General features: G+C 38.5%; 1 protein-coding gene across 1 annotated transcript; it reads left to right on the top strand.

Annotated features, from left to right (window-relative positions):
* Positions 1 to 5,328: 5,328 nt before the first annotated feature.
* LOC145996997 (small ribosomal subunit protein eS28) lies at positions 5,329 to 23,798 on the top strand. The gene is made up of 3 exons (XM_083133607.1): positions 5,329 to 5,448; positions 15,217 to 15,264; positions 23,615 to 23,798. Exons 1-3 carry the CDS (start codon positions 5,422 to 5,424, stop codon positions 23,735 to 23,737), a joined length of 198 nt encoding a protein of 65 aa, XP_082989733.1. The 5' UTR covers positions 5,329 to 5,421; the 3' UTR covers positions 23,738 to 23,798.
* Positions 23,799 to 26,007: the final 2,209 nt, after the last annotated feature.

The following is a 26,007-nucleotide window of genomic DNA, read 5'->3' as shown; positions in this document are numbered from 1 at the left end:
TGAGGGACAGCATTTTTTGGGTCGGGACGGGGTCGGAAATTTTTTAAATTCCGACATTCTCGACGGGAAGTCGGGAAATTTTCGGGACGGAAAATGTTCAAGCTCTGGAAATATCTAATTCTACACGTCATTTTCACTTTAAGTGATTGCTTTTGCACATTTTTTAACGTTAAACAGAATTTATTTCTCACTGTAGGGTCTTGCTGATCGACAGGGGGAATTTTACTCCCTCTTTCTCGTTTGGCATAACGTCACTGGCCACTGTACCAAACCTTGAATGCAATGTTGGGCCAACCTACAATATGGGCGTAATTGACAACCTTGTCTGCCAACAATGTGAATCATTGGCCCAACGTGAGATATTCGTTGGCTAGAACTACCAACCACTTCCCAACCATGCCGACAATCACCCAACGTTGGCCCAACAATGGGCCCGTTCCGAAAGTCGCACGAGTTTAACGCGTTAAACGAGTTATGGTAACTGGCCGTTCCATAAGTGCTTCCGTGCGTTTCGTGAGTTTCATTATGCTGTCCCAAAAGTCGCATTCCGTGCGTTTCGTGGAAGAACGAGATTCACCAAACGCACGGGCCAGGATGCTGGTTTGTTCCGTGAAAATCGTCTGCTCCTTGCAGACAAAGCGCGTGCTGATGGATTGAAACTGCACTAGTTCGGAAAATGTATAATAATTTTAACAGATAGCGATATGAAGCAACATGCACAAGATAAGTATGCCTTGACCGTTCTTAGAATGTGATTAAAATGAGTAACAGTGGCCATAATAGAGTTTATTTTTGCCATAAGGACATTCCTTCCGCTGACGCCATGCGGAAACTTTCTCTAAACAAAACGCTGCGCCTGCGCTTTCGCTTAGCGTGTCCCATAAGTCTGTAAAATAACTGGTTTCACCAGATTCACGAGCCCAGTTATTTTCGTTGAATGCGTTCGTTTCGTTAAGACTTTCGGAACGCACCCAATGTGTGCTGTTGTACAGGACCATGGACGTCCGCAGGATTTTTTCCAGGGAGGGGCAAGGAAGATATTTTTTTCCAGGGCTGCAAACAAGGCACATTTTCCACAAAAATAGTGTTGTTCCCTAAAAAAACATTGCTTAAATTTGAATTTATGGTGTTCATGCAATAATTAACACATATTATTGTGGCAAAAATAAAATTATATGTGTGAAATACATAATTTTTGGTTGACTTTCATTTTCCAGGGTGGCCATGGCCCCCCTTGCCCCCTTCCGGACGCCCATGTACAGGACACTTCCCTAAAAATACAACAATTACAAGAGGAAAGGAAAAACAAATCCTATCACCTTCTCATCCGCCATGGACACGTATTCTAACTGGATGTCGAAAATATCTTTGTTATGAAAAGAAATTGTCGAAATGCAAAAGGAAACTCAAAAGAAGTCTGGATGGCCCTCTTGGTGCATCTATCTATTATCAAAAATGTTCATTTTACTTTGGAAAAATATTAGGTTCGTTTCTCCAAAAGTAGGCAGAAATTACTTCCCCAACGGGTCTTACAAACCAGTCGTATTTAGCGACTTTTTTCTGAAGGTGGCAACTGTGTCGTGTCAACACTGCGAAAGTTCCCTCGCCAGGCTGGCACGGTTTCTTATGGGCTAACCCCGCCCCCTGCCACTTTGTTCTCGGCTCATGGTGCAAATGTTCCTCGCTGAGACTTCTTCAACCCTCTACAGTACGTGTGTCAACTTGGTTAGGTCCATGGGTTAGGCCAGCTCTTGGGCGGCACGAAATGTTGCCTCACGAGCGTACGAACGAAACAGCTGGCGATGCAGTGAGGAGGTTGGGGCGGTCGTCACGTCAGCTTGACCGATTGCAAGATTCGAATCTCCTTGTCTGTAAACTATCAATGTATTCATTTAACTTTACTTGGCGACGTATGAATTTTTTCTGAGGGTAGTGCCATGGCACGGCGGCTCTGCCCCTTGAGCCGCAGCTGCATACGAGGGCCAGTCAATAATTATCTGCACTCTTGCGATATCTTTCTTTAGGTTGTCCACACTGCTTTCTGGGAAGGCATGTCAATGAAATGTGTAATTGTCATTGATTTAGTGCATTTTTTTAAATTCACAATTATTGTTTTATTTTCTTCTACTATTTACTTTTATGTTCACTTTAATCATGCGTCTTCCCTTTTTCAGGCCCCTAGCCAGGAATTCTTTGTATGGGAGCGAAGTCAATCCTAGAGGGGGCAATTTTTAATATACGGTGTCGCATTGGCAGATATAGCAGGGTACATAGAGGCACTTTCCCCCTCCCCAAAAAGAGATAAGTAACAGAAAAGGGATGATATATTGAAACTCCAACGAACAAAAAAAAACTTCGAGCAACATCAAATAGCAATATTTCGATAATGACCTTTCCAGATTGCCAAAGAATATAAAGTTTAACATAAATAGGATGATAGGGACTGTATCTACTTGATATTTACAGGTCGTTAATGTTAATGGACGATTAATATGTACCAACAGCTTTGGGCCTCTCTGCAGAACTGATTAAGGGAGCCCTTTATAAATCATAGAAAGACATTGTTTCAATAGGGTGCAAATAATTTTACGGGGCGGCATGGCATTCTCTTTAACATTTTTATTTAATATACATCGTTTGGCTCCCATGGCCGACTCCCGCCGCCCAATTCCTATGCCTCTAAACTTGGGACTATAAGAACAGAAGGCATTGCGAGCGGAGCGAGCAAGAAAATTTTACGAAATGTAGCTACTTTTACTTGTATAAAATTTGTAATCGAGGAGGGGGGCAATTGCTCCTCTGTGCCCCTTGTAAGTACTCTTGGCCGTCTGAAAGAAAAATGCAAGGAACACTTGAAAACTAATTCCATCATGAGTATCCAATTGTCCTGTTATTCTTAGATTCTCCTAGTCTTGTTTTTTTACTTCAATATTTGCTTCCCCTAAAATGGATTTCCGTCCAAGTTCGGGGGAGGACAATGCCCCCAGCCTCCCCTGTGGTTGCAGCACTGTTTATGAGTGTCTCTTCATCAATTTCACGTCATCACTCATTCTTGCGATTAGCTAGAAGTGGCAGAAAAGCAACGCTAAATAACAAAAATCAAATATCCATTCCCTGTCTCTACCCCATGAATCATTATTACCAAAAGGTAGACTTGGGAAACAAAAATTTAAGCAGTTCCAAGTAATAGGCATCTTTAATACAAGACTACGATACTAAAAATGTCACAACTGTTCTAGAGTCGTTTTCACGTTCAGAAGACACAACGGCGCTTATGGAGAAACCGCACAGTGTTGCCAATACAGCGCTAGCTCATGTCGCCGGGAAATGATGACCTTCCTTCACAATGAAGGTGTTACGTATTTTGTATATATAATGATAATTATATGTAATTATTAATATTAATATTATACTGTGAACGTTACAGTTACCCTTTTTACTATGATCCATTGCGATCACTACACACGCGAGTGTAATGCACGAATATGACACTTCAGAAATCACTTAAAAAAGTAAAAATCACTGAGCAATCACACAACTAAAAACACTTTTTCGAGAGAGGGAAAAAGTCTAAACATACCAAAGCAGATCTCTCACTCAAGTAAGGTGAACCTGGCACATGGGTTAGATTAAGTTGCAACCCAAACAAACAAATGAGTTATGGCCCACGTGAACTGATAAGACGTGAATGACTCAAGCAAGGCATGTCATATTTCTATCTTGAAGCCCCATATTTTGTCACGTGTTGGAAAGCCTTTAATATGGTGTCTATGAATTTATGTGTACGTTGGAAACTGAAAGGTGATCTTCATTTCAGTATTAATATCGACAGTAATGTAAACGAAAACAACGTGTATTTGCGACAGCACTAATGTTGATCACAACAGCAGCATTGGAAATAATTGTCAATTATTAAATTTAAGTAATTTCAATTCTATTATAACAAACATCATGAAGTTCATATTTTTACTGAATGGAAATAAGATAACTTGAAAACTTGGTGGTGATTAGCCGGAATGCTGCGGTGAGTCAGCTCAAGATGGCCAGACAACGTCCCCTTACTTCGCGCGCGGTTCGGGTTAAAAAGAAACTCCAAATGCATGGAAGTTATATTTCTGGGAACCTTTGAGTGGTTATAAAAAATAATTTCATTATTTTCTCCACAACTTTGTCGCTGGAAGTTTTTACTTGGAATTACAGAACAAAAAATGGCCAGCGACGACATTTTCTACTGCACGAATATAAAAAATCTCCACATACTTTATTTGAATATTTTTTAATGCAAATATGCTTTAAAGTATTGATAAATTCTGAATACCACCGTCACCTATGACAATTAAAAAACAGTGTCAATTTTTTTCATAATGAAAGCTTCAATTTTACGGCATGATTCAACGTTAGGAATGAAAACAATGTAAAAATTGCGTTTTCACAGAAAATTTGCGTTTTTAATTTATCTAAAATTATGTAAGCAAGTTACCAGTTTTTTGTGTTCACCATCGTATTCTCTACAAAATTTCCTGCAAAACTGCAGGTACCGATTTTACTTAAGCTAAATTTGTAAATCCAGAAATTTGACAACAGCGCGCTCGTATTTCCCATAAGAAAAGCATTGCCCATAAGAGCCCATTGTGTCTTCTGAACGTGAAAACGACTCTAGATACTGAAAATTACGAAATCATTTCCCGAAGTCTGAATCTGGAAGGGAATCCCCCCCTTCCCCAATCCTGATAGGACATTATACGGAACCCATACACCCTAATAAATCACAAAATCAATAAGTGTCTTTGTTATGATGCTAGAGTAACACATGATATAATTGTAAAGATTAGAGAGAATTCCAGGTAGGAATGTGTTCCATATTTTTCACAGGGGGGCAAAGCAGGTTCTCAGGGCAGGCGGTTGCCCCCCTGCCCCCTCTAGCTACGAGCCTGCCCTTTTTTCTAAGACACTGAAGGACACTTTATGCACAGAGCTAACCTGGACGAAAACTAGATTTGAAAGTGGTAACCCACGGACTTACCATTATGAAATGTGCTTTAACTTGTTACCTTTGGTTTAAGAGGATACATTATTGTGTGTAGAGGTAGCAATTGGGTGCCAAAAATGGAGGAGGGGGGGAGCAAGGACCATTTCGCGGCAATCTTCAATCCGAAAGCTGGCTGTGACAGTTTACTTTCTCTTGGTAGATAAGGCTAAACAACATGATAGGGCTATATTGCGGACATTTGCCCCCTAAGTCACTTCATAATCGCCGACACTGATTGTATGTGTAATCGCTCATTAGATTTTTTGATGTTGCTGAGTAGACGTACAATTTTCTTTTCCGAGATAGCATGCAGAATGCAAGACTGTGTGCAACACATGTTGTCGTGATATTCGGCAACATTCAGAACGGCCTGTATTAAGTAGGATTTAAAAATGGAAAAGCCAGTAGTGCTTGCTAGGGTAAGAATACATCGTATATGAATCTACGAAGTGCGAAGATATAAAATTGTTTCAAATTAAGACTCTTGGCAAGAGAGAGAAAAAAGCAAAGCATGGTATTTTTTGGTGTGTACACACGCACTAGTTTCCAAAGACAAAGCTCGTGGCATACAAAATAACGAATAACGCAAAGTTTGACTATATCCCAAAAGAATGACTAAACCGTCTAAAAAAATGCGCACTAAAAATTGGTCTGTTTCATGCGATGTCCATGATAGCTGGCTAGTACTGTATGCAATTTATCTTGTGTTCCATCCTATCAACACAGAAGAAATTTCTGTTACAAAGTTAAATACTAATTTCCTCCATGATTCTTGCTGGAATTAGGGTTCCCATTATGCAACTATTTTTGCAAGCTTGACTGAAGAATGAATGCATTTGATTGAATTTTGGAAAAGGTGGTGTGTGTTTATTTGCATACAGTTGTCATTGGTAATAGTTTCATAGATCGGAGACATTAAAATCGCATATTTTGTGTTTCGCATGGTTCGTACTTACCAATTGTGTACTGCGGAACATAGTTCGAGGTGCCATTATGCTTTTTACACGAAAACAAACTCAATTTTTCACATTCAGAGTGCTTTTTTTATTCCTTTCTTCGCTTCCGGAACCCACAGTATGGCGAGCACGTTTTGACTCACGTTTTGTTTATACAGTGTTTCAACCTTCTTCACCAAAAAATACCTACTATCATGTTCGTCACCTGTGGAAATTATGCACGGGTAGCTGACGGATAGCCCCACAAACCATTTCCGATAAGGTTAGGTTGGGTTAGGCAAGCATAGTAAAAAGAAAGAGGGTTGAAACACTGACAGGGGCTTACGTCATCAAACGTATGCAGCATCCGGTTGTCGTAGGGTAAGCAAATGGAAGCAACGTCAATTGTGCGTTGCTGTGATATTTCTCGTGAAAAATACATGATTTCCCGGTCAAATATATTCCAGATGAAAGAAAATACCTTGATGAACGTTGTAAACCTTGGATAAAATCATTCCGTAAGTAGTTTCGGTAATTGTTTACTATCCTTCGGACACCTATAACTTCTGAGTTTCGTCAATTTTTGACATTCGTACTTACCTATCTGCTTCAAGGAATATTCCGTGAATGGTTTTTGGGACTATCCATCCAGAATCGGTTCGAAATTTAAACAAAAAAAATATTTTCGTTTGAAATTTTTGACTCAAATTTCCCACCGATTCCGGGCTCCGCCCCTGGGGTAATTGACGTACTGCCACCAACCGCTAACGTGGCCCCGCCTCCGCTCCGGCTCCCTGGCTATTTCTATAGACTCCCTGTTAAAGGCATGTTAGAAATTGGCCGGAGTCACCTGCCCCCAATTGACCCCCAAACTTTTAAATTTGAAGAAATCCGTTTCCAGGATACGGAAAACTTACCTGAATTTCACAAAAAACACTTTCCCGATGTTAGACAATACTACAGGAACTTATTACGGTAAGTAGTTTCTTCTGTAGAAATGAAGAAATCTGTCCGAAGAATAGTAAACTAGTACCGTAGTTTCTTGTGTAAAATTGAAGAAATGTCTCGGATGTATGAAACAGTTACCCTTTGTCATTAATTATTGGCGGCAACTACTTGCACCAGGTGAGGAGAATAATAGAAAGTGCTGAAGACCAGATATCATATGATCAGGTATTGGAAGTATTTATGGAAGTAATCCTAATGTTAACAGCTCTAACCCTGACCTGCCTAACTTAACAAGGAAAGCAAGTAACACTACCGTCTGGTCTCAATGGATTTCTTCATTTTTACACAAGAAAGTACTTACTAAAATGAGTTTTTCTAGCATTTAGATAGTTCCTGGAGATATTTTCTTTCGTTGTTGATTCTGTTTGACCGGGAATTCATGTGTTTTTCACGAAAAATATCTCTCCGACACAATTGCCGTTGCTGTTCTTTCTTTCCTCTACGTGACCCGGATGTTGTGCACGTTTGATGACGTAACCTCCTGTCAGTGTTTCCAGCCATGTCGTTGTTTTGCAAGAAGATGAAAAAACGAAATATACATTCCTGATATTACTACGACCCAAAATTTTTACTATGTTTTCCTAACCTAACCAAACCAGGTACTACTTTACTATAGGGGTGACACCTATAAATCATTTATTTCACACTTTTTTACATTGCTAACATACTATTCTGGAATGAGGAACATTTCTTTAGGTGAAATAATGAATTTCTAATGAAAATAATTTCTATTTCTTACTGTTACTCGTTATTTCGATTCTGTAACACATTATGGCAATAGCGTACTGGTTCATCATGCGTTGTGAGTGTTTTGTCAATTTATGCAGTGTTGCAACCTTGTTTACCGGAAAATACATACTTTCGTGCCCGGATTTGAAATTATGCTAATACGTCGCAAACCATTGACGTTAGCCTCACAAACCATTGACATTAAAATTTCGGTAACCACCAAACGTCTCTAATTCCCTTATTTTCGTATTTTTCACATTGATACTCACATATTCTGCATTCGTAAGGATTCTTCTATAGTCTCAATTTTCGAAATATCTAGTATTTTTATTTTGTTCGCTTTTGCTTGCATTACACGCGATATGGCGGAGAAATCTTGACTAGCGTAGTCCATGATCAGTGGTTATGCAGTGTTGCGACCTTCTTCATAGCAAAATATCTAGGTTCTAGTATGCAGAATACTTAAGTATGAATGTGAAAAATACGAAAATAAGGGAATTAGAGACGTTTGGTGGTTACTGAAATTTTAATGATATTGATAACAACATAGACCTTTAGCCTAAAAATAAACTTGAGTCTGCTGACGTCAGAACGGAAGGTAGCAAGAGTGTTGTGCGATAAGTGATTGAAATAAATCAAAGCAACTGATTGTGAAATAGGTAATACACGTCTCGTACTCTCATTTGATGTCAAAGAAAAAGTCTGAAGAACTTTGGATTTTTTTCCCACCTACTCTGAGCGAATTGACAATATAGAGAAAGGCTCTAATTTTGTTAATTTTCGGTATATTAACTAATTTTGGCCTCCTAATCATGAATCTCTTGTTAAAATGCAGGGTATTTATCCGATTTGTTTGAAATTTGGGATAGTTACTAATTTGGGCCTTGTAATCACGAATCTGCACTTAAAATTTGGCGCTCACGTATAAATTTGGCGTTGATTTGGGGGCAGGTGAATCCAGCCAATTTCTAACATGCCCTTAACAGGGAGTCTATAGAAACAGGCGGGTAGCCGGAGCGGAGCGGAGGCCGGCCCGCGATAGCGGTTGGGGGCGGTAAGTCGATTACCCCAGGGGCGGAGCCCGGAACCTGCAGGAAATTCGGAAATCGAGGGTGTGGAAATACGAACTTAATTGAGATTATTTTGCTATTTCCACGTGTGAGCGCCAAATTTTAACTGCAGATACGTGATTACGGGGCCAAAATTGGTGAGTATACCGAATTTCAAACAAAATGAAGAAATTCTCGGAATTGTCAAATCCCTCCTTAAAATTCCATGTTGAGTTACAAATTGTACTGGATTTTGAACCCCATCGAATTTCACCACACATCCTTTGCAAGTCATGGTGTCGCAAGTTCGTTATGACAAATGATGAACAGTAACGCAGGTTTATTTACGTTCTATAACTGTTACACAGTTACAAAACCGCGTATTTGGAAACACTGACCGGTTGTTACATCATGAAACGCTCGCAAATATTTGGTTCACGTAGTAGACGGACAGCAAGGGAACAGCTTTCGTGCATCGGAATGAAATTAATGTCGAAAATTACATGATTTACCGCCAAAAAAAAATTCAACGAGGGAAAAACAAAATTCCAAGACCTTCCTAAAGTATAAATAAACGCATTTCGGTAAGTAATTTCTCCTATAAAATTGAAAAAAGACGTTTTGGGGAAACGAAAATTTTACCACCATTGACATTAGCCCCAAAAAACATTGACATTAGCCCCAAAAAACATTGACGTTAGCCCCAAAAAACATTCACGTAAGCCCCACAAACCATTTTCCATAAGGTTAGGTTAGGGAGGCATAGTTAAAAAAAAAATAAAATACTAGACACGTCATGTTATAGTGAAAACACGCCGAGTTTGAAACACTGACTACGGGGTTTACATCATCTAACACACGGAACATTGTGCTCTCATGCAGAAAGCAAATGGCGGCAGGAGAAACAGCATGTCGTCCAGAGATTTTCGCAGAAAACAACATGCATTCGCATTAAAATGGATCAAAACTACATTCACGAACTTCCACGATGCTACAGAAAATGATTTGCGTAAGTACTTTCTCCTGTAAAAAGTAAGAAATCTGTCAGCCCTATAATAAAGTGTGGTAACGGTTCTGATGGTTTTATGATTTCTCCTAGCACAAAAACTAATTATTGTAGAATTTTGGAAATCATTGTTACACGAAATTTGAACCTTCCTTAAAGTAATGAGCACTGTTTGGACTCGAAAAAAGTTATTTATGTTGAAAAAACGACTTGAAAAATTACCTTTCGCACTTCTCATGGACAATATAATCTCAGTCGACAAGTGACAGTAAATATCGTAGAAGCGTGGGAGTGAATGTAGAAGTAAATCAGAACCTTAGTATAATGCATTTAGGGACTATATTTTAATGCTAAGGGAACCAAACCTAACCTGCCTAACCTAACCACGAAAGCATATATTGAACAAAACCTTAAATAATCGCTAAAACTCCGCAGTATGTGTTAACAGACATACATCAGAATCGAACCATGTAAAAATTGAATTCATAGCATGTTGAAATCGCAATAAAACAAAAGGAACTTGGGTCTAAAGGGTTACCCTGAACCTTGCAGGAAATGGTTTTTGGGCCTATCCGTGAATGTTTTTTTTTGGGGCTATGTGTGAATGGTATTTGGGGCTATCTGTCAACGGTGTGCGGAGCATTTTTCGGTTAAGAAAGTTGGAAACACTGTACACCCACTCATCCACGATGCTGTGTCCATCATATTGTGTGTTACAGAAGCGAAAAAAGGACGAATAATAATTGCTGTTATGGACATTGTTTTTCGTGAGAAAAGCAAAATGACGCACTACACAATGTTTCGCAATGCACAATCGGTAAGTACGAAAGTAAAAAATGACTAAAGAAACTAGTGAGAGGTGTTGTTTGGAGATGTAATTGATACCAAAACTACTCACGTGAATGAGTTTCTGTAGCATTTTGAAAGTTCGAGCAGGTATTTTCTTTTGTCGTGGAATGTATTTGGCCGAGAATTCATGTGTTTTTCAAGAATATCTCTCCGACGCACAATTGCTGTTGCTCTTTATTTGTTTCTGTGAACTGGATGTTGCGATGACAGTGTCAGTGTTTTCAACCACGCTGTTGCTTTGCATGAAGATGAAGAAACGAAATATACATTCCTGATATTACAAGGACTCAAAATTTTAACTGTTTGCCTAACTTAACCTTACTGTGAATGGTTTTTGGGGCTATAGACTGGGACAATGTTCGAAAATTCTGACTGTAGAAAGCATTTTTGAGGAAAAGCGGGCAAACAACATTTTCTGAATGTATTTGATGTACTGATTACGAATATTTTGTTTGCCACTCTCGATTTTGATGTTATATGCTTCAAATCGCTAAAAAGAAAATGGCGGCCATACGAAATGAGTTCCTATTAACTTTTGAAGGAGCAGAAACAAAATAGTGATCTTGGTGTCAAACATTATGATTTTGGGTATGCTGAATCCAAATATTATGTTTCCTAATCTGAAATTTTAAGCTATGTGCTCCAAATCGCTAAAAAACAAAATGGCGGCCATACGAAATGAGTTCCTATTAACTTTTGAAAGAGCAGAAACAAAATAGTGATCTTGGTGTCAAACATTATGTTTTTAGGTATGCTGAATCCAAATATTATGTTTTCTAATCTGAAATTTTAAGCTGTTTGTTCCAAATCGCTAAAAAACAAAATGGCGGCTACGTGCACCCATGCTATGTTTCGTATCCATACTTTTGAACTAGTAATAAAAAGTGTAACAGTAGGTTTTTAATACAGAAAAAAGTATAGAACATTGCTAAAGTAAAGATGCAAAATAATAATATTATTCAAAGCATAAGACCACATTGAAATTTTAACAGTATCAGTGTATGATAAATCCGCACGTTATCCTTATTCAACCTTATTTTGCCTACAAGAATAGTATAACATTTTTCTAGTCACGGATATTCATGCACTCCTTAGTGCCAGTATCTGCACATTTGCAAGCTGCAGTACATACAAGCTGGCCTTTTCTGCAGGAACATGTAGCGGATATACAACCACCCAAACTTCCACAGGTGACAATATCATAGCAGGGTTGTGGAATTGGTGGCAGCGATTGAAGTTTTGGAACGAGCTGTCCATCAACCATTTTCCATCCCAAGATAGTAGGTGGTGGTAACACAGGTTTTGGTATGACCGACTGCCTCCACACGATGGCTTGATAGTGGGCCCGTTGTACATGTAACCGTAGAGCATCGATGGGGGGAGGGGCAGTGCTTGTGGTGTTTTTCCTTTGCTGAACAGCTTTACTCTGGCTTCATCACAGCTGCTTGCCTCCGGTATACCATACAACTTGCATACGAACTTCTCTGCCTTGTGTGCTGTTTCTTGTTTCAATTCGTCAACACCAAGATTTAGTAGATCATTATTATTAGTGTTAAATATTTGCCATGCTGTCTTCTTACTGATCCCAGCAATGTAGGATACTGTGTCGCATCCTGTTATGGCGTGGAATTGGATGAGAGTTTCGAAGACAGGATCCGTAAATGAAAGCTTCTGCCTGACTTCGTGTACTGGAATGTATTTTTTTTTTTATGTTCCTGCTCGCAACCACAATTTCGTACATGTAATCTTGTGAAATAACGCTACCAATTGCACTAATACATCTGCATCACGTGCTGAGACAACAATGTTATCAGCACCAGAATGAAGACAGTGAAGGACAATGCGCGTGTCCGCCTCTTCGTGGTTTACCTGCAATCCTTCAATAGACAAATCACGATTGTTTGTCCGTACGTCATCCTCCTTGTGAAATCCACCGGAAACCACAAATATTTTGTCTTCAGGAGCATTGTTGATCAAATGATTAGAGAGAAAACAGGCCAAATCTTTTTTATTCTCTTCGTTAGCAAGAAAGTCACTGAATTTGTTGGGGATTGGCACTGATCCATTTTCTATTACTCTCCTTACTAAATGAGCATGTTTCAAGCGCCTATCCCTTGTTCCAGCCTTGGTTGAAGTTGCGTTATACCGATCAAAGGTGACATCATTTAGTCATTTTTGTGGTTCTTCTGTTTAAAAAAGAGGGAAAAACTACAACACTTTTAAAAAATGTCAGATTAGAAAACATAATATTTGGATTCAGCATACCCAAAAACATAATGTTTGACACAAAGATCGCTATTTTCTTTCTGCTCCTTCAAAAGTTATTTGGAGCTCATTTCGTATGGCCGCCATTTAGTTTTTTAGCGATTTGGAGCACATAGCTTAAAATTTCAGATTAGAAAACATAATATTTGTATTCAGCATGCCCAAAAAGCATAATGTTTACACCAAGAACACTATTTTCTTTCTGCTCCTTTAAAAGTTATTAGGACCTCATTTCGCATTGCCGCCATTTTGTTTTTTAGCGATTTGGAGCACATAGCTTAAAATTTCTGATTAGAAAACATAATATTTGGATTCAGCATACCTAAATACATAATGTTTGACACCAAGATCACTATTTTGTTTCTGCTCCTTCAAAAATTATTTGGAGCTCATTTCGTATAGCCGCCATTTTGTTTTTTAGCGATTTGAAGCACATAACATCGAAATCGAGAGTGGCAAACAAAATATTCAGAATCAGCACATCAATTATATTCAGAAAATGTTGTTTGTCCACTTTTCTTCAAAAATGCTTCCTACACTTTTTACAGCCACATATCTGAGAATTTGCACCAGGCTACTATGCGTGAAATGGTTTGTGGGGCATTTTTCTGTTACGAAGGTTGTAAACACTGCATGCCCACTGAATCCATTACGCTAGTCAAGCTGCACCTGCCATATTGTGTGTTACAGAAGCAAAAAAATGAAGAACAATAATTACTCGTAATGTGAAAAATTGAAATTATTTTCGTGAAAGAAGCCAAATCCCACCTTCAAGAATCTTTTGCAATGCAGAATATGTAAGTATGAATGTTAAAAATGACCAAATAAACGACTGAGAGGTGTTGGGATGGAAAGCATTTAGGAACGTAATACCCCTTCATAACCATGTCATGTGGTATGTTAGCAGCAACAATCCATACTGGAATGCCTTGCGGTATTTTTCCAAATCCGTGGTGTGCAGAAAAAAAAATACTTTGTCACCTGCACAAAAATAGGTACACACAAACGTAAGATTGATACACACCAACAACTAAACAATGCATCTAACAAGCCAGGCCAAGCCATACTGCACATGCACAGTTCAAAAACCTGGTGAAAATCACCCAAAAATCTGTGTGTGACATGACCAGAAACCAAGAATGGCTGACTGCTCATTGCAAATTGCAAATGCTCACATGAGGTACAGGGTGGTCCATATTGATGGGACACACTGAAAATGCAAATTTTGAAGAGTGGAACAAGCCCATTTGTTAAACACTATGTGTAATACATAACCAAGATACGGGAGTTTACAATACTGTTCATCGTTTGGATGTAAAATCCTGTAGATGGGCACCACCTTGAGGAGAACATTCTTGAGTTCTTGAAGTCATACTATGCATACTGCTGCATAGCAAATCGGCTGTAATGCCCTCTATCTTTCTGGATATTTTCGTTGAGTTCGGCAATTGTTTTGGGTCTCGTGGTGTACAGCCACAGGAAGTAGTCCTGTGATCTGGATGGTGAATTGATACCGCCAAATCTGGAAATGAGGCACTCAGGGAAATAATCTCTAAGGGTTCTTAGTGGCACAAATCCTGTATGACAAGTGGCAAAATCTTTTGCATTCACATTTTGTAAGACTGGCCCACCTCATTTAGGGAACGAAAAACGTGATTAACATGTTGTCGTAGAGTGCATCAGTGACTGTTATGGATGGGACTTTGCTCAACTGTAAATGTTGAGCAAAGCAAGAGTCCAATGTTCTCTGCACTATGAGATGTTCGAAGTGAAAGTTTGTTGTTAGCATTAACTGTCTCGCGGAAATTTTTAACAGCACGTAGGATTACCTTCCAAAATGGGTGATAATGCCTCTTGAAATGTGTGAATCACCTTTGTGCTGTAATGGACAATTTCAACCAGAGTCCACAGCATCATAATTCAGTGAAACAATAAAATGAAGAATGAAGTAATATTAACTCCCAAGCTCTAGCTTCCAAATACACTGCAGTTGAAAGATGTTAGAATATTCCTATTGTCTGAAAATACTTAGTAAAATGTGTCCCATCAATATGGACCACCCTGTATGTGTCAAATCAAGTGAAGGGTTTATCTATGTTAATTAGTTTCTCCAAGCTTCGAACTTGCTTCCACAACCATTTCCAGTACTCTAAAGTACTTTTTACTCTTGTTACTCCTATGAAACTTGCAAAAAAATCATTAAACATTTCGAACCAATACCTAAATGTGGTCTAGTATTTTTATGTATGGTTCCATGTTGTTTTCAACTTCCTTGCATTGCAGTAGTATGTAGACGTGACAGTAATGCTACATTTTAGTGTAGTTAAATGTATCAATTTTTTGCAGGTTATGAAGGTGCTGGGCCGTACTGGATCCCAAGGACAGTGTACACAGGTAAGTCCATGTATGCTTATGGAGTTCATGTGTATTTCTAGGAGCCACTCTCACAATTAACCAGAACCTAACTCCCCTTCACAAAATGTAAATGAACCAAATAGTATTATAGTGTTTGCACTAAGGTAACTTTGGGTTCTCCTGGCATTGGGGGTTTACTCTTTCAGCATTAGAAACTCTTTGGTATTGCTATTTAAGTATTTGTATTTTTGTTATTTAGCATTGGATTTCTTCCACTTTGGGCTAATTGCAACTAGGAGGATGAATTCCAATTAGATAGTATTGATGAAGGGACACTCGCAAAGTGCACCCATGCCGAGGTCAGGACTGAAACGTGGAAACTTACTGCACCCAATCACTGCCTTTATGTATTAACCCCATTGACAAGTTTTTTGAGTTGTTTTTAGTTCACTTTATGCACAAATAGGCTAATCGGTACAAAACCCACAATGTGCCTCCACCAGGTATTGAACCCAGGTCCCCTTGATTGCAAGGCAATGATGTTAACACTACGCCATAAGGGAGGCCCCCTTGACAAGTATTGGTGGTGTTGTGATGCTTAATTAGGTAGAAAGTAACATCCTTGACAGGGTTCATGATTATTGCTTATAGTATTATTGGAAAATTGGTACTAATCTGATATTCCCCGGACAGATTTCTTCATTTTTACAGAAGAAGCTACTTACGGTAATAAGTAGGGAAAGGAACTTTATGTGTCATAAATGGTGAAAATATGTGATAAAAACAGGTAAATATGTGACAAAAATTTTAAAAAAACATTTGGTAACAAAAACAAAATATTACATGCATTTTAAACACCTGAAATCAGTTTCTAAATGCTTACCTCTTAGTGAGCTATTTTTTGGAAGAGTTGCAGTGGATCGCCATAGTTTTTTCCAAATTCTCCATTGTAAATCTGTGACGATTATCTCTAAAAAACATCTTATATTTTGAGAAAGACCGCTCCACGTCACAAGAAATAATTCTTGCATATTTGAAGCACGAAATGTCACTAACGCTGAAGTTTTCCAAAGCTTCCTCTTCCTTTACTTCACCTTCCAAAACCAGTGCAATTTGGCACAAAGTTTGAAAAACTTGTTGTTTCAAAAAATGTCTGTACATTTAGAGATTAGCACTTGTGCGTTAGATCCAGTGGGGGTAATATTTTCCCCCAATAGGATCGTAGGCGAGGTGCCAGAAGTCTGCCAGCGAGCGTGTTCGAAGACAAAACAAACCTGACACACTCAATATGAAAGAGGTGCGGAGAATAAACATTTTTCCTTCGAGGATTTCTAGTTAGCTGAAGTCAATGAGTGATAATATGTATTTAAAATGAAAATTCACAGAATATGTATTTACATATGGAAAACTGGAAAGTATGTGTTTTTATGTAAAATAAAATTTGCTGTGTTGACATATAAGGCTATGATCAGAATTTTTGGCAAAAACAAGGGTCTATCAGAAAAAAAACACGTTCCCTACTAATAAGTTCCTGTAGCATTGTCTAACATCTGGAAGGTGTTTTGTGTGATGTGGGAATGTTTCATAGCGGAAATTCATGTTTTGTTGAAAATTAATTCTGTGACGGACAATAGCGTTTGGCACGTACACCTTCGTACATCATCACGTGTCGTGATTGTGTTCTGTTCATTGAGTATCCAGTGTTTCGGTGTTTGCAACAAAAGTTAGGAACATGACGTGTCATGGATGCATGGTGAAATTCATACCGGGTGTGGAAGATCCATTGGATTTTTTAATATAATTGAACACTGGATCGTGAAGAAAGGAAAGGAATGTCGAAAATGTGGCAGTGAATGTAAGCTACTCATTAGAAGGAATAGGCTGTCGGTATATGCCTAATATGACATGTCGTGGATGCGTAGTGAAATTCAAGTTTTCCGTATCCTGGAAACTGATTTCTTCAAATTTAAAAGTTTGGGGGGCAGGTGACTCCGGCCAATTTCTAACATGCGTTTAACAGGGACTCTATAGAGGGAGCCGGAGCGGAGGTGGGGCCACGTTAGCGGTAGGTCAATTACCCCAGGGGTGGAGCCCGGAATCGGTGGGAAATTTCGACTCAAAAATTTCAAACTAAAATAATTTTTTTGTGTAAATTTCCCACCGATTCCAGGACGGATAGCCCCAAAAACCATTCACAGATAGCGCCACGAAACATTACAATTTTTTTTGTAAAACAATGCGGGGGGAAAAAAAATCAAAGAGATCAGATGAGCTTTGTTCACGGGGATTTCTTGGGTTCCGAAGGTTGAAAAACTGCATAACGAATGAAAATCGACAAAGCACGATGCATGATTATGTAGGAAGGTGTATCCACCATATTGTGTCTCAGGCAAGCGAAAAGACTACGAGAAAGAAGTACTCATAATGTGGAAAATTGCAATTACTTTGATCAAAAAAACGTGGATACACCTTAAAGAATGTCTGCGAAGCAGATAGGTAAGTACAAATGTCAAAAATTAACAAAATGAAGAAGTTACAGGTGTCCGGGGTAAATCAGATTTTTACCGGAAAATTTACCCAGTCCATGATAGAGTGCAAATTATATTTATACGTATTAATTTTATAATGTTATTTTGTACGTTTGTACCAAAGTACTGCATACTTATGGAATGGTTATGTGAAAGTTATGGCTCAAAACCTTCATGGCAGAGGACCCTGTAGTTGGAAACTATAAACCATTACATTATAGTAAACGGTCAATAGAAATTACAAATTTGGTGATTTTATGTGTGAGAATATGAATCTTTCACCACAGTGTATTTTTCTTCTGGTAAAAAGAACTGTTGGCCCTGACTGCTATGTTGTCATATCACTGAATTACGGCCTAGGAAATATTTTGCCTCAATGAACAACAAGTGTACCCCTGCGAAACAAGTTCTTTAAAATCATACTTCTGGCAAGGGTCGTCATTAGCGAAGTTGAAAGTGCTGTTTGTTTGTTTTGAGAGATTGTGGTTTTAGATTCTATTTCACCATTGTACCAATTATTTCCATGTCCTTGAAGTGTTCAAAACTGACATTGAACACTTTTTCAGGTTTCTGTTTGGATCTGGCAGCCATTTTCAGTTTGCCACAAGTGGTGATTTTCGCTTTTTCTTTTGCGAGATTCCAAATGTAATGATTCAGGAACTATTTTCTTCATAAGTGAATGCTCTTTCTTTTTGCTTATTACCATTTGTGTTCTTGTATTAGTAGTTTCCATGCTACAATACAATTAATCTGATATATGTTTTTTCATATCTCATCTTTGGGGCACAAAATATCCATGAAGGGGCCGGGGCAGAGCTGCCCATTTCTCTAAAATCCCCCAAAATTAAAAATTGAGAAATATTAGGGTACTGTTTCAACCTATCCACAAGTAATGAAATAACATTTTTATAAGTATACATAACAAAGTGTTCATGTGTTATGTATACTCCCATTAAAAAGAATTAAAAAATAGCATTTTATTACACATGTGAACATTTTATGGTATCTTAAGGTTTGTTTTGAGAGCCAACATGTTAATCCAGCCGATATGTGCAGATATTTGCTAAGTTGTGCCTTTTTGTGATAAAAGCATGAAAATTGGTCAATAAATTAGTAATATCATATCGAACGTTTTGATGATTGGAGGCACTGAAAATACCCCATAAGAGAACGGTAAGGAGGCATTTTCAAAATGGCAGTAATAGGGATCCTCAATAGATCTTATGAGTTATATTTTGATACTATTGCCATTTTTTATAGTGTCATCATGGAAAGTAGTACAGGAGACTATATAAAATAATTATTTTATACAGGGTGACCCAGAGATGTATACCCATTTTGGAATGAACATTACACAGTTAATTGTACACCAAACTGTATTTTTTTTGTTGTATAATGTGTGTGATATATTGCCATTTATTTTACATTTATTTATTTATTTATTGCAGTCACCATGGAGTCGTTGTCGGAACATCGCGTATTCACGTATGATGCCTGTGTGAGAAACTACGAGACAGTGGTTGCAGCTCAGAGGTTATTCCGCCGCCACTTCCCCATAAGGTGGCGTGTATCAGTTCCAACATGCAAAACAATCTTAAAATGAGTTAAGCAGTTTCGAACCACAGGCACTGTATCTCTAAAAAAAGCACCAGGTGCTGAACCTCTGAGCTGCAACATAAGCATCATACATGAACAAGTGATGTTCCACCGACCACGACTCCATGGTAACTGCAATAAATAAATAAATGACAATAGATCACACACATTATACAACAAAAATAATAGAGTTTGGTGTACAATTAACTGTGTAATGTTCATTCCAAAATGGGTATACATCTCTGGGTCACCCTGTATATAACCAAGATGCCTGATAACAGGTAAATGCTGATTGCCTGATTACAGGGGCGATTCTTGAACATTGATACCGTATGATTTGCCTGCGTCATACGACAGTTATATCTGAATAGTTTAAATTTTAACAATAAATAATAGGTTCTTTCACACTACTTCATTAAGGTTACTTCAGCAAAGGACCCTATAGAAAAATGTTAACGTTATAATCAAGCAGCAGTATGAAACCTGCAGATTCTTGTCTTGATGCAATCGATAACTTATAACGCCTTTATAGTATCACAATGAGAATAATAGATGGCAGTACCAACTCTAATGCCTGGGGAGCTCTATAGTAATAGCATTAATTAGATCTTGTATGAATCATGTTGAAATTAAAGTCATTATTTGTTTAAAGTTTCATTATTCTCCGTATCTGACTATAAATATAGACAGAACCCACACTTTGTGTACAACTTACACTTTATAGACTTCTAATATGTATATTTTCCAGTTTCGTGGTTTTCTATTGAAGGAGGAGCCTAATCCACCCACAGACTTGGTAATCCGACAAAGAACCAAGGGTGCAGAAAAGTGGCACAACACTTCCGGAAGCAGCTGATCAAAAGTGACGTAACGAGTGGATCTACTGTGTTTACATACATGGCAGATTGTTCGAAATAGAATTGATGGTAATTTGTTTAACTCTAGCTCAAGTGGCTAGCAGCGGAACGTTGTACTCATTCATTATACATGTGAAGAGAACACTTTGTGCACATCAGGCAACTTCAGCATGAAGCTTTCATAGGCAAGATGAACAACAATCAAGATGCCAAGACCTTAGAAGCATGGAGTGATAAAGAAGAAAGGAGAGTTCCCACTTTGCTTTTCGGGAAATCCTCCTGGAATTAGAGTTAGGCGTTCTCACCTGGGATCTATCTGTCCGGCAACTTTCCTCTCTCTGTGGAGTCTTTGGCTAACTTATGTGGATATTTTGTGTCCTCGATCACCATGATTAACCCATGTTGTTGCAGTACATGTACAAGATAGACGAGTTTGAAAGAACAGAATCCAACAGTATTTGGTGAATTTCTTATAGTGGGATCACAAGCAAAAGAACCTACGAAGAACTATGTATTGCGTGCATCATACTCGTGCATGAGGGGGGAGGGGTAGAGTGCAGTCTTCCGTGTGGCCTGAGTTGATTGGATGGAGGGGAAGATGCATGAAGGCTTCTGGCCGAAAGTTCTTTTGTTTGTGGTCGCTCTATATAGAAAATTTGCAGTGCAAAAAAACCATAGGCATTTCTTCATAAGGCTCATGAGCAGAACATTGCGTTAGTTAAAGAGGACTGGAGGAGCGATCGGATTGACAGAGAACCCAGCGCAACTACTACTACTACTCTGTACCAGGAGTCTGTCTGTAGAGCAAGCAAACTGAAATGAGTGCTCTGGCCAAGTAGTGACTGTGAGAGGGTTCGACCAACGAACTCATGAGTGTGTAAGAGATTACAGAAAGGGGATAACACAGATGCAGCAATAAGCACTGCTTAGCTCCACCCACTTGCTTTCTTCCCTTCTCTATTATTATGCACAGCATTGCTCCCCTGATTCCTTAAACGTAGTTACTGGACCAGAAATAGCTTGGGTCGTCGAATAATTTTTTGCTGAAATCAAGGTACCTGAACTCAAGAAACCGAGAAGAATCTGCACCATGAAGATTAATCCAGCAAACAAGTATCTTTTGTAAAACATGATAAATCCCACTTGTGACTAAGAAAGAATTTGGTAAACCAGTACCTGATAGCAGCATAGACATTTCGTTTTAGACACACAACTAGTGGCAGAGGCAGCAGTAGCCCAGTCTGTAAGACATATCCAGGAACTTGGGGAGAATAAGTGCAACAAGAATGGCGATAAATTTGGCATGTATTGAACCACGAGAGACTAAACAGCAAAAGAGGAAAGATAATTAGAAGGTGTGTAGCCGAGCAAAGTAATGTTCTCCAAAATTGGCTCTAGTTTCTCCATGTGGATGAAGGAAAGAATGAAATTTTCACTAAACTTCCTCATAAAGCCTCAGCCTCCCCAAATCGTTGTATCTACTTGCACAGATTAAGGAAAGGTCACTGTGGACAAACAGAGATTGGCTTCTACCGTGCTCTCATGAACTGCAGACACTAATGTTCCTGCACACTCTAGATGGTGTTTCCTGCAAATTCTAGAACAGTGCACTCCGAATAATTGATCCAGTCGTGATCGTCCTTGTCATCAGTTTCGTGCTTAGAAGCTTGGATGTGAACGTTTGGTGGCAAGCGGAACTAGCAAAAATTTTAGATATCTGGATACCATGAAAATAGACGAACCTAGGGGTTAGGCAAACTGCAGTAACACCTCAGCTCTCTATCCCATAAGTGGGTGCAACACCTCTTTTAGCTAGCGTTGCCCATGAGTCGAGACAAGATGGAACTTGCATCTGTCTAATCTCGTGAAAATGCTGTTTAGTCCCAAAAATGGTAGCTTATCTCGTCTAGTGACCTTCACTATACTTTGCGGGGAAGGAAAAGCATTCGGCATGAATGGCCTGGAACACGTTTGAGGAAGTGTCACCAACGTTCCAATTCTTGCTAATGGCACCACTTGCTGAGAATACTTTTCGACATTCTTCCAGATATTGATCATTATATCATAGCTCAGTATGATCAGTGGAGACCCGAGGGGAATGTCAACGATGCCCCAAGAGTTAAAATGGAAGACGAACATATTCCCTTTACAAGAGATTCTCTGCAACATCATAATCTTTCAGTGGCCTACAAGGCTGGCCAAGTATGGGATTGACTACCCAGGTTTATTAAAGATGGTGAATGGAAGCCAAAATGGCTAACTCTGCCATCAGAAAGTGAGACATGAGGAAATCTGAAGTGCCACTATGTGGATAAATGTGCAAGTGATTTTCCAGTAAGGACCCGATCCTTATGGTGTTCGAGCTCAGTTAGAAGCTCCGTAGGCTGAGCTTTATGGAGCATCAGTTTAAGAGCGAGAATCAACTAAGTGGATGTTTGCATGTTTGATTCCTTGATGCAACTTGTCCTAAGTCTTTCAAGCTTCGCAAGAGATCAATTCTATTTTTTTTCCTACTAATTCCCTGTAAACCTTCCGTGTGCCAACCATGCAGATGTAGTGACTGTCAGGAAGGACAAGACGCCCTTTGAAGATTTCCATTATGATTTTGTGATGTTACTAAGAGCATTTATTGATTGTGTTGATATTTTCTCAGGTACTAAAAGTCATTTAAAACTAATTGATTGATGGATAACATTTAATACAATTCTTGATTTGGAAGAGATACTTTCAAGTAGCATTAAATGGTTCAGTATTTGTGTTTTTGCCCCTGGCATTTATACAACTCACATATCCACATCCGTGAGACATGATAATTAGTAACTATAAGTGCTGATAATTAACGATTACACTCCAAACTTCAAAACTGAAATTGCTTGAACAGCAACATGCTATTATAAACAATCTTTAAAAACGCACACCTTAAACATAGACAATGAAGGTATTTTTGTCACTAATATGCATTTAGAATGCTTTCGTATACTTTATTGGAAAGTTTTCCTTTCCTTCGACCAATAGCTGAGATAAATCTTCAAACAAAACCAATATAAGTTCATTTACACTGCATGTGTAAGAAGATATACTAATAAATCGGCTGCCATTGTTGACCAACTGAGTATTTTAAATGCCTCCAGTCTTTAAAATGCTATTAAGGTGGCTGTTAAACTACATACGAAGTTTCATGCTTTTATCACTAAAACGCACGATTTTACACATATCTGCCGTCAGCAGTGAACATTTTTACATTTACCATCATTGTCCATAATGGAGAAGTTTCACTGTGTATACTTTAATGAAGAAGTTATCACGTGGAACCAAGACATTATGTGGTACTCTTCAAATAGCATCTGTATGTCCAGGTCAAGTTTCAAACCATGGTAAGTAACCTTACTCTTCCACCTGTGTTTTCAGGTGAAGGTTGAGTTCATCGGGGAGCAGAACAGGCAGATCATTCGCAACGTGAAGGGCCCTGTGAGAGAAGGAGACATCCTCACCCTCCTGGAATCTGAGAGAGAAGCAAGAAGGTTAAGATGAGTGTGGGCTGAAATGGATGTAACCATTTATTTTATGTAAAATAAAAACCAAATAAAGAAAATATGTGTTTTGTATCATAATTTTGATCACTGCGACCTGCTACAGGTTCGTTAATCACGTTCTCAAATTTTGGCTGATACTTTAAATTTTCTGTCCATTTTCTTTTTCAGCTTAGCCGTTACCTGTCTGTCTATGTTACCAATTGCCATCTTTCTTTCACTTCTCTGAATCTCCATTCTAATTCAGGTATCTTCTTTGCCTTCTCGCAGTTGCAGGTTAATCTGTTCAAACATTTACAAGAACAAATATCAAATAATTGTTTGGCGTCATCTATGAATATTTGAAATATTTTATTTAAAAATGTGGTCTTTCTACTTTTGAGTGGCTTAATAACTGTTTGATATTTATTATTGTACTGTACAGTCACGGACACTGCCGGCTGGTAATGAATACATTGACTTTCAATGGAATCGTTACAAGCCGGCTGTGTCCGTGACTGTACAATCATATCCACTATTCTTTTATGGGAAACAATTGGAAGAGATGCTCTATTCCAAATATCTTCAAGTTTTGTGGCAACAATGTCAGCAACCGATCTTGTTTCTGGCTGCTTGCTTCCTTCACCTTTTAGCTCGAAACGAACACTTTGAAAACATCGTATCATGTCTTCAAAAGTTGGCAACACATTAGTTTTTTTTCTTCCTGTAAAATGTCTTTTTCGGTTCCAAATGAGTACATACTAACATTTGCACGTGTTTTCTTTGACATTGTTAATTAGTTCAAAGTAATGACATTTCAATTGAACACAAACTTATTATGCAGTATGAACGAACGCACACTAGTTAGAACACAACTTAATACACAACACATCCGAACAGCAGTGTTGACAAACATCAACTGATTCGTGAATATTTAAAGGTAACGCATTCATAGACGTAAACGTGTCTTAACTTGACTGTGTGCGCTGTTGCCAGCTTGTTTGTAAATTCTGTTAGTATTACAGGCAATATAATAAAATTATATTTTGTTAACAGGGTTAGGTTGAATGTTTTAGAATAGTGAAAAAATATTTTTAAGTATTACTGGGCTAGTTTACTAGCCTTTCCTCACTATCCCGTTGAACGTTTGGAAAAATTGAAATTTTCAAATTTCAACTTCCCAGGGGCCCGGCTAATTTTTGTTTAAAAATCTTATTTGGTGAGGAATGTAAGTGATACTACTCACAACTTTTCCAATATAGCCATAGTTGAAAAAAAAAAAAAAATTGTCCCACCCTAATGCATATAGCACCATGCCATGAAGGCACATTTAGGGGATGTGAGGGTAGAGCCACACACATTCTCAATCTCTGCCATTTTGAAGTTGATGTGATCAGCACCATGATCCGGCCACCTTTACCCCCCAGGCTGCGTTAAGCCCCAGAGCTATTTTATGCGGGGACACTGCCTGAAAAATTCCGAATTTAGATCACCCACCCCAGGTCTCCCATGTCAGTCAGATGTCCTACCGACGAGACCACTGGGGCTCATTAGTTTGATTTACTAGTTTATTTTAATTCATTTCTGCCCCTTTGGCTAATCACAAGGATGAGTGATTGGTGGTAAGATCATATGTATGAAGGGACAATCACAAATATGTAGGGATAACAACAGGAGCCCCACATAAAATTATACTGGCTGGGAGTCCAGACACCAGGGCCTCACAAGTCTGCAAAATGCAGTCCTGAATACATTAAAAGACAAATCACGTCTAATTCTCTTCTTAAATACAGCTTCAGTTTTTATCTCAACTGGCCTTTTGGTAGGGGGTTTTCATATTGGGTGTAATAATAAAAGTTAATAAAAACAAGAAAAAGTCTAGAATTTTGGATTTGTTATTTTGTTATACACCCCCTGTATAATCACGTAGGTTTCTTTCCTTTATTCTATTATAATGTGATCACCTTCGCACAAGAAATGAATATGAAAAAATAATGCAATAATATATAAATATTTCGGAAGTGGCATGTGTCTCTCACACTTAACAACAGCCCTAGAGGTTTATTGGAAAAGATCAGAATTGGTTCAAACATTTCAACTTAGAACATCACTAAGAAGCACACTATCAAACCCCATATCACTTAGCTAAAACTTGTTGATGCCATGTGAATGCAGGTGATCTTACATGGAATCTGGGTGCCCCCTAGTGAAGAGAAAAAATTAACACATGCAAAGATGAAATAGGTCAAAAATAGCCCAACATGCATGGAATGAACCACATAGAATTCAGTG

This window comes from Lepisma saccharinum, chromosome 13 (assembly GCF_977018435.1).
Source record: "Lepisma saccharinum chromosome 13, izLepSacc3.1, whole genome shotgun sequence".
Classification (NCBI taxonomy): domain Eukaryota; kingdom Metazoa; phylum Arthropoda; class Insecta; order Zygentoma; family Lepismatidae; genus Lepisma; species Lepisma saccharinum.
This window is presented reverse-complemented; position numbering and strand designations above follow the sequence as displayed.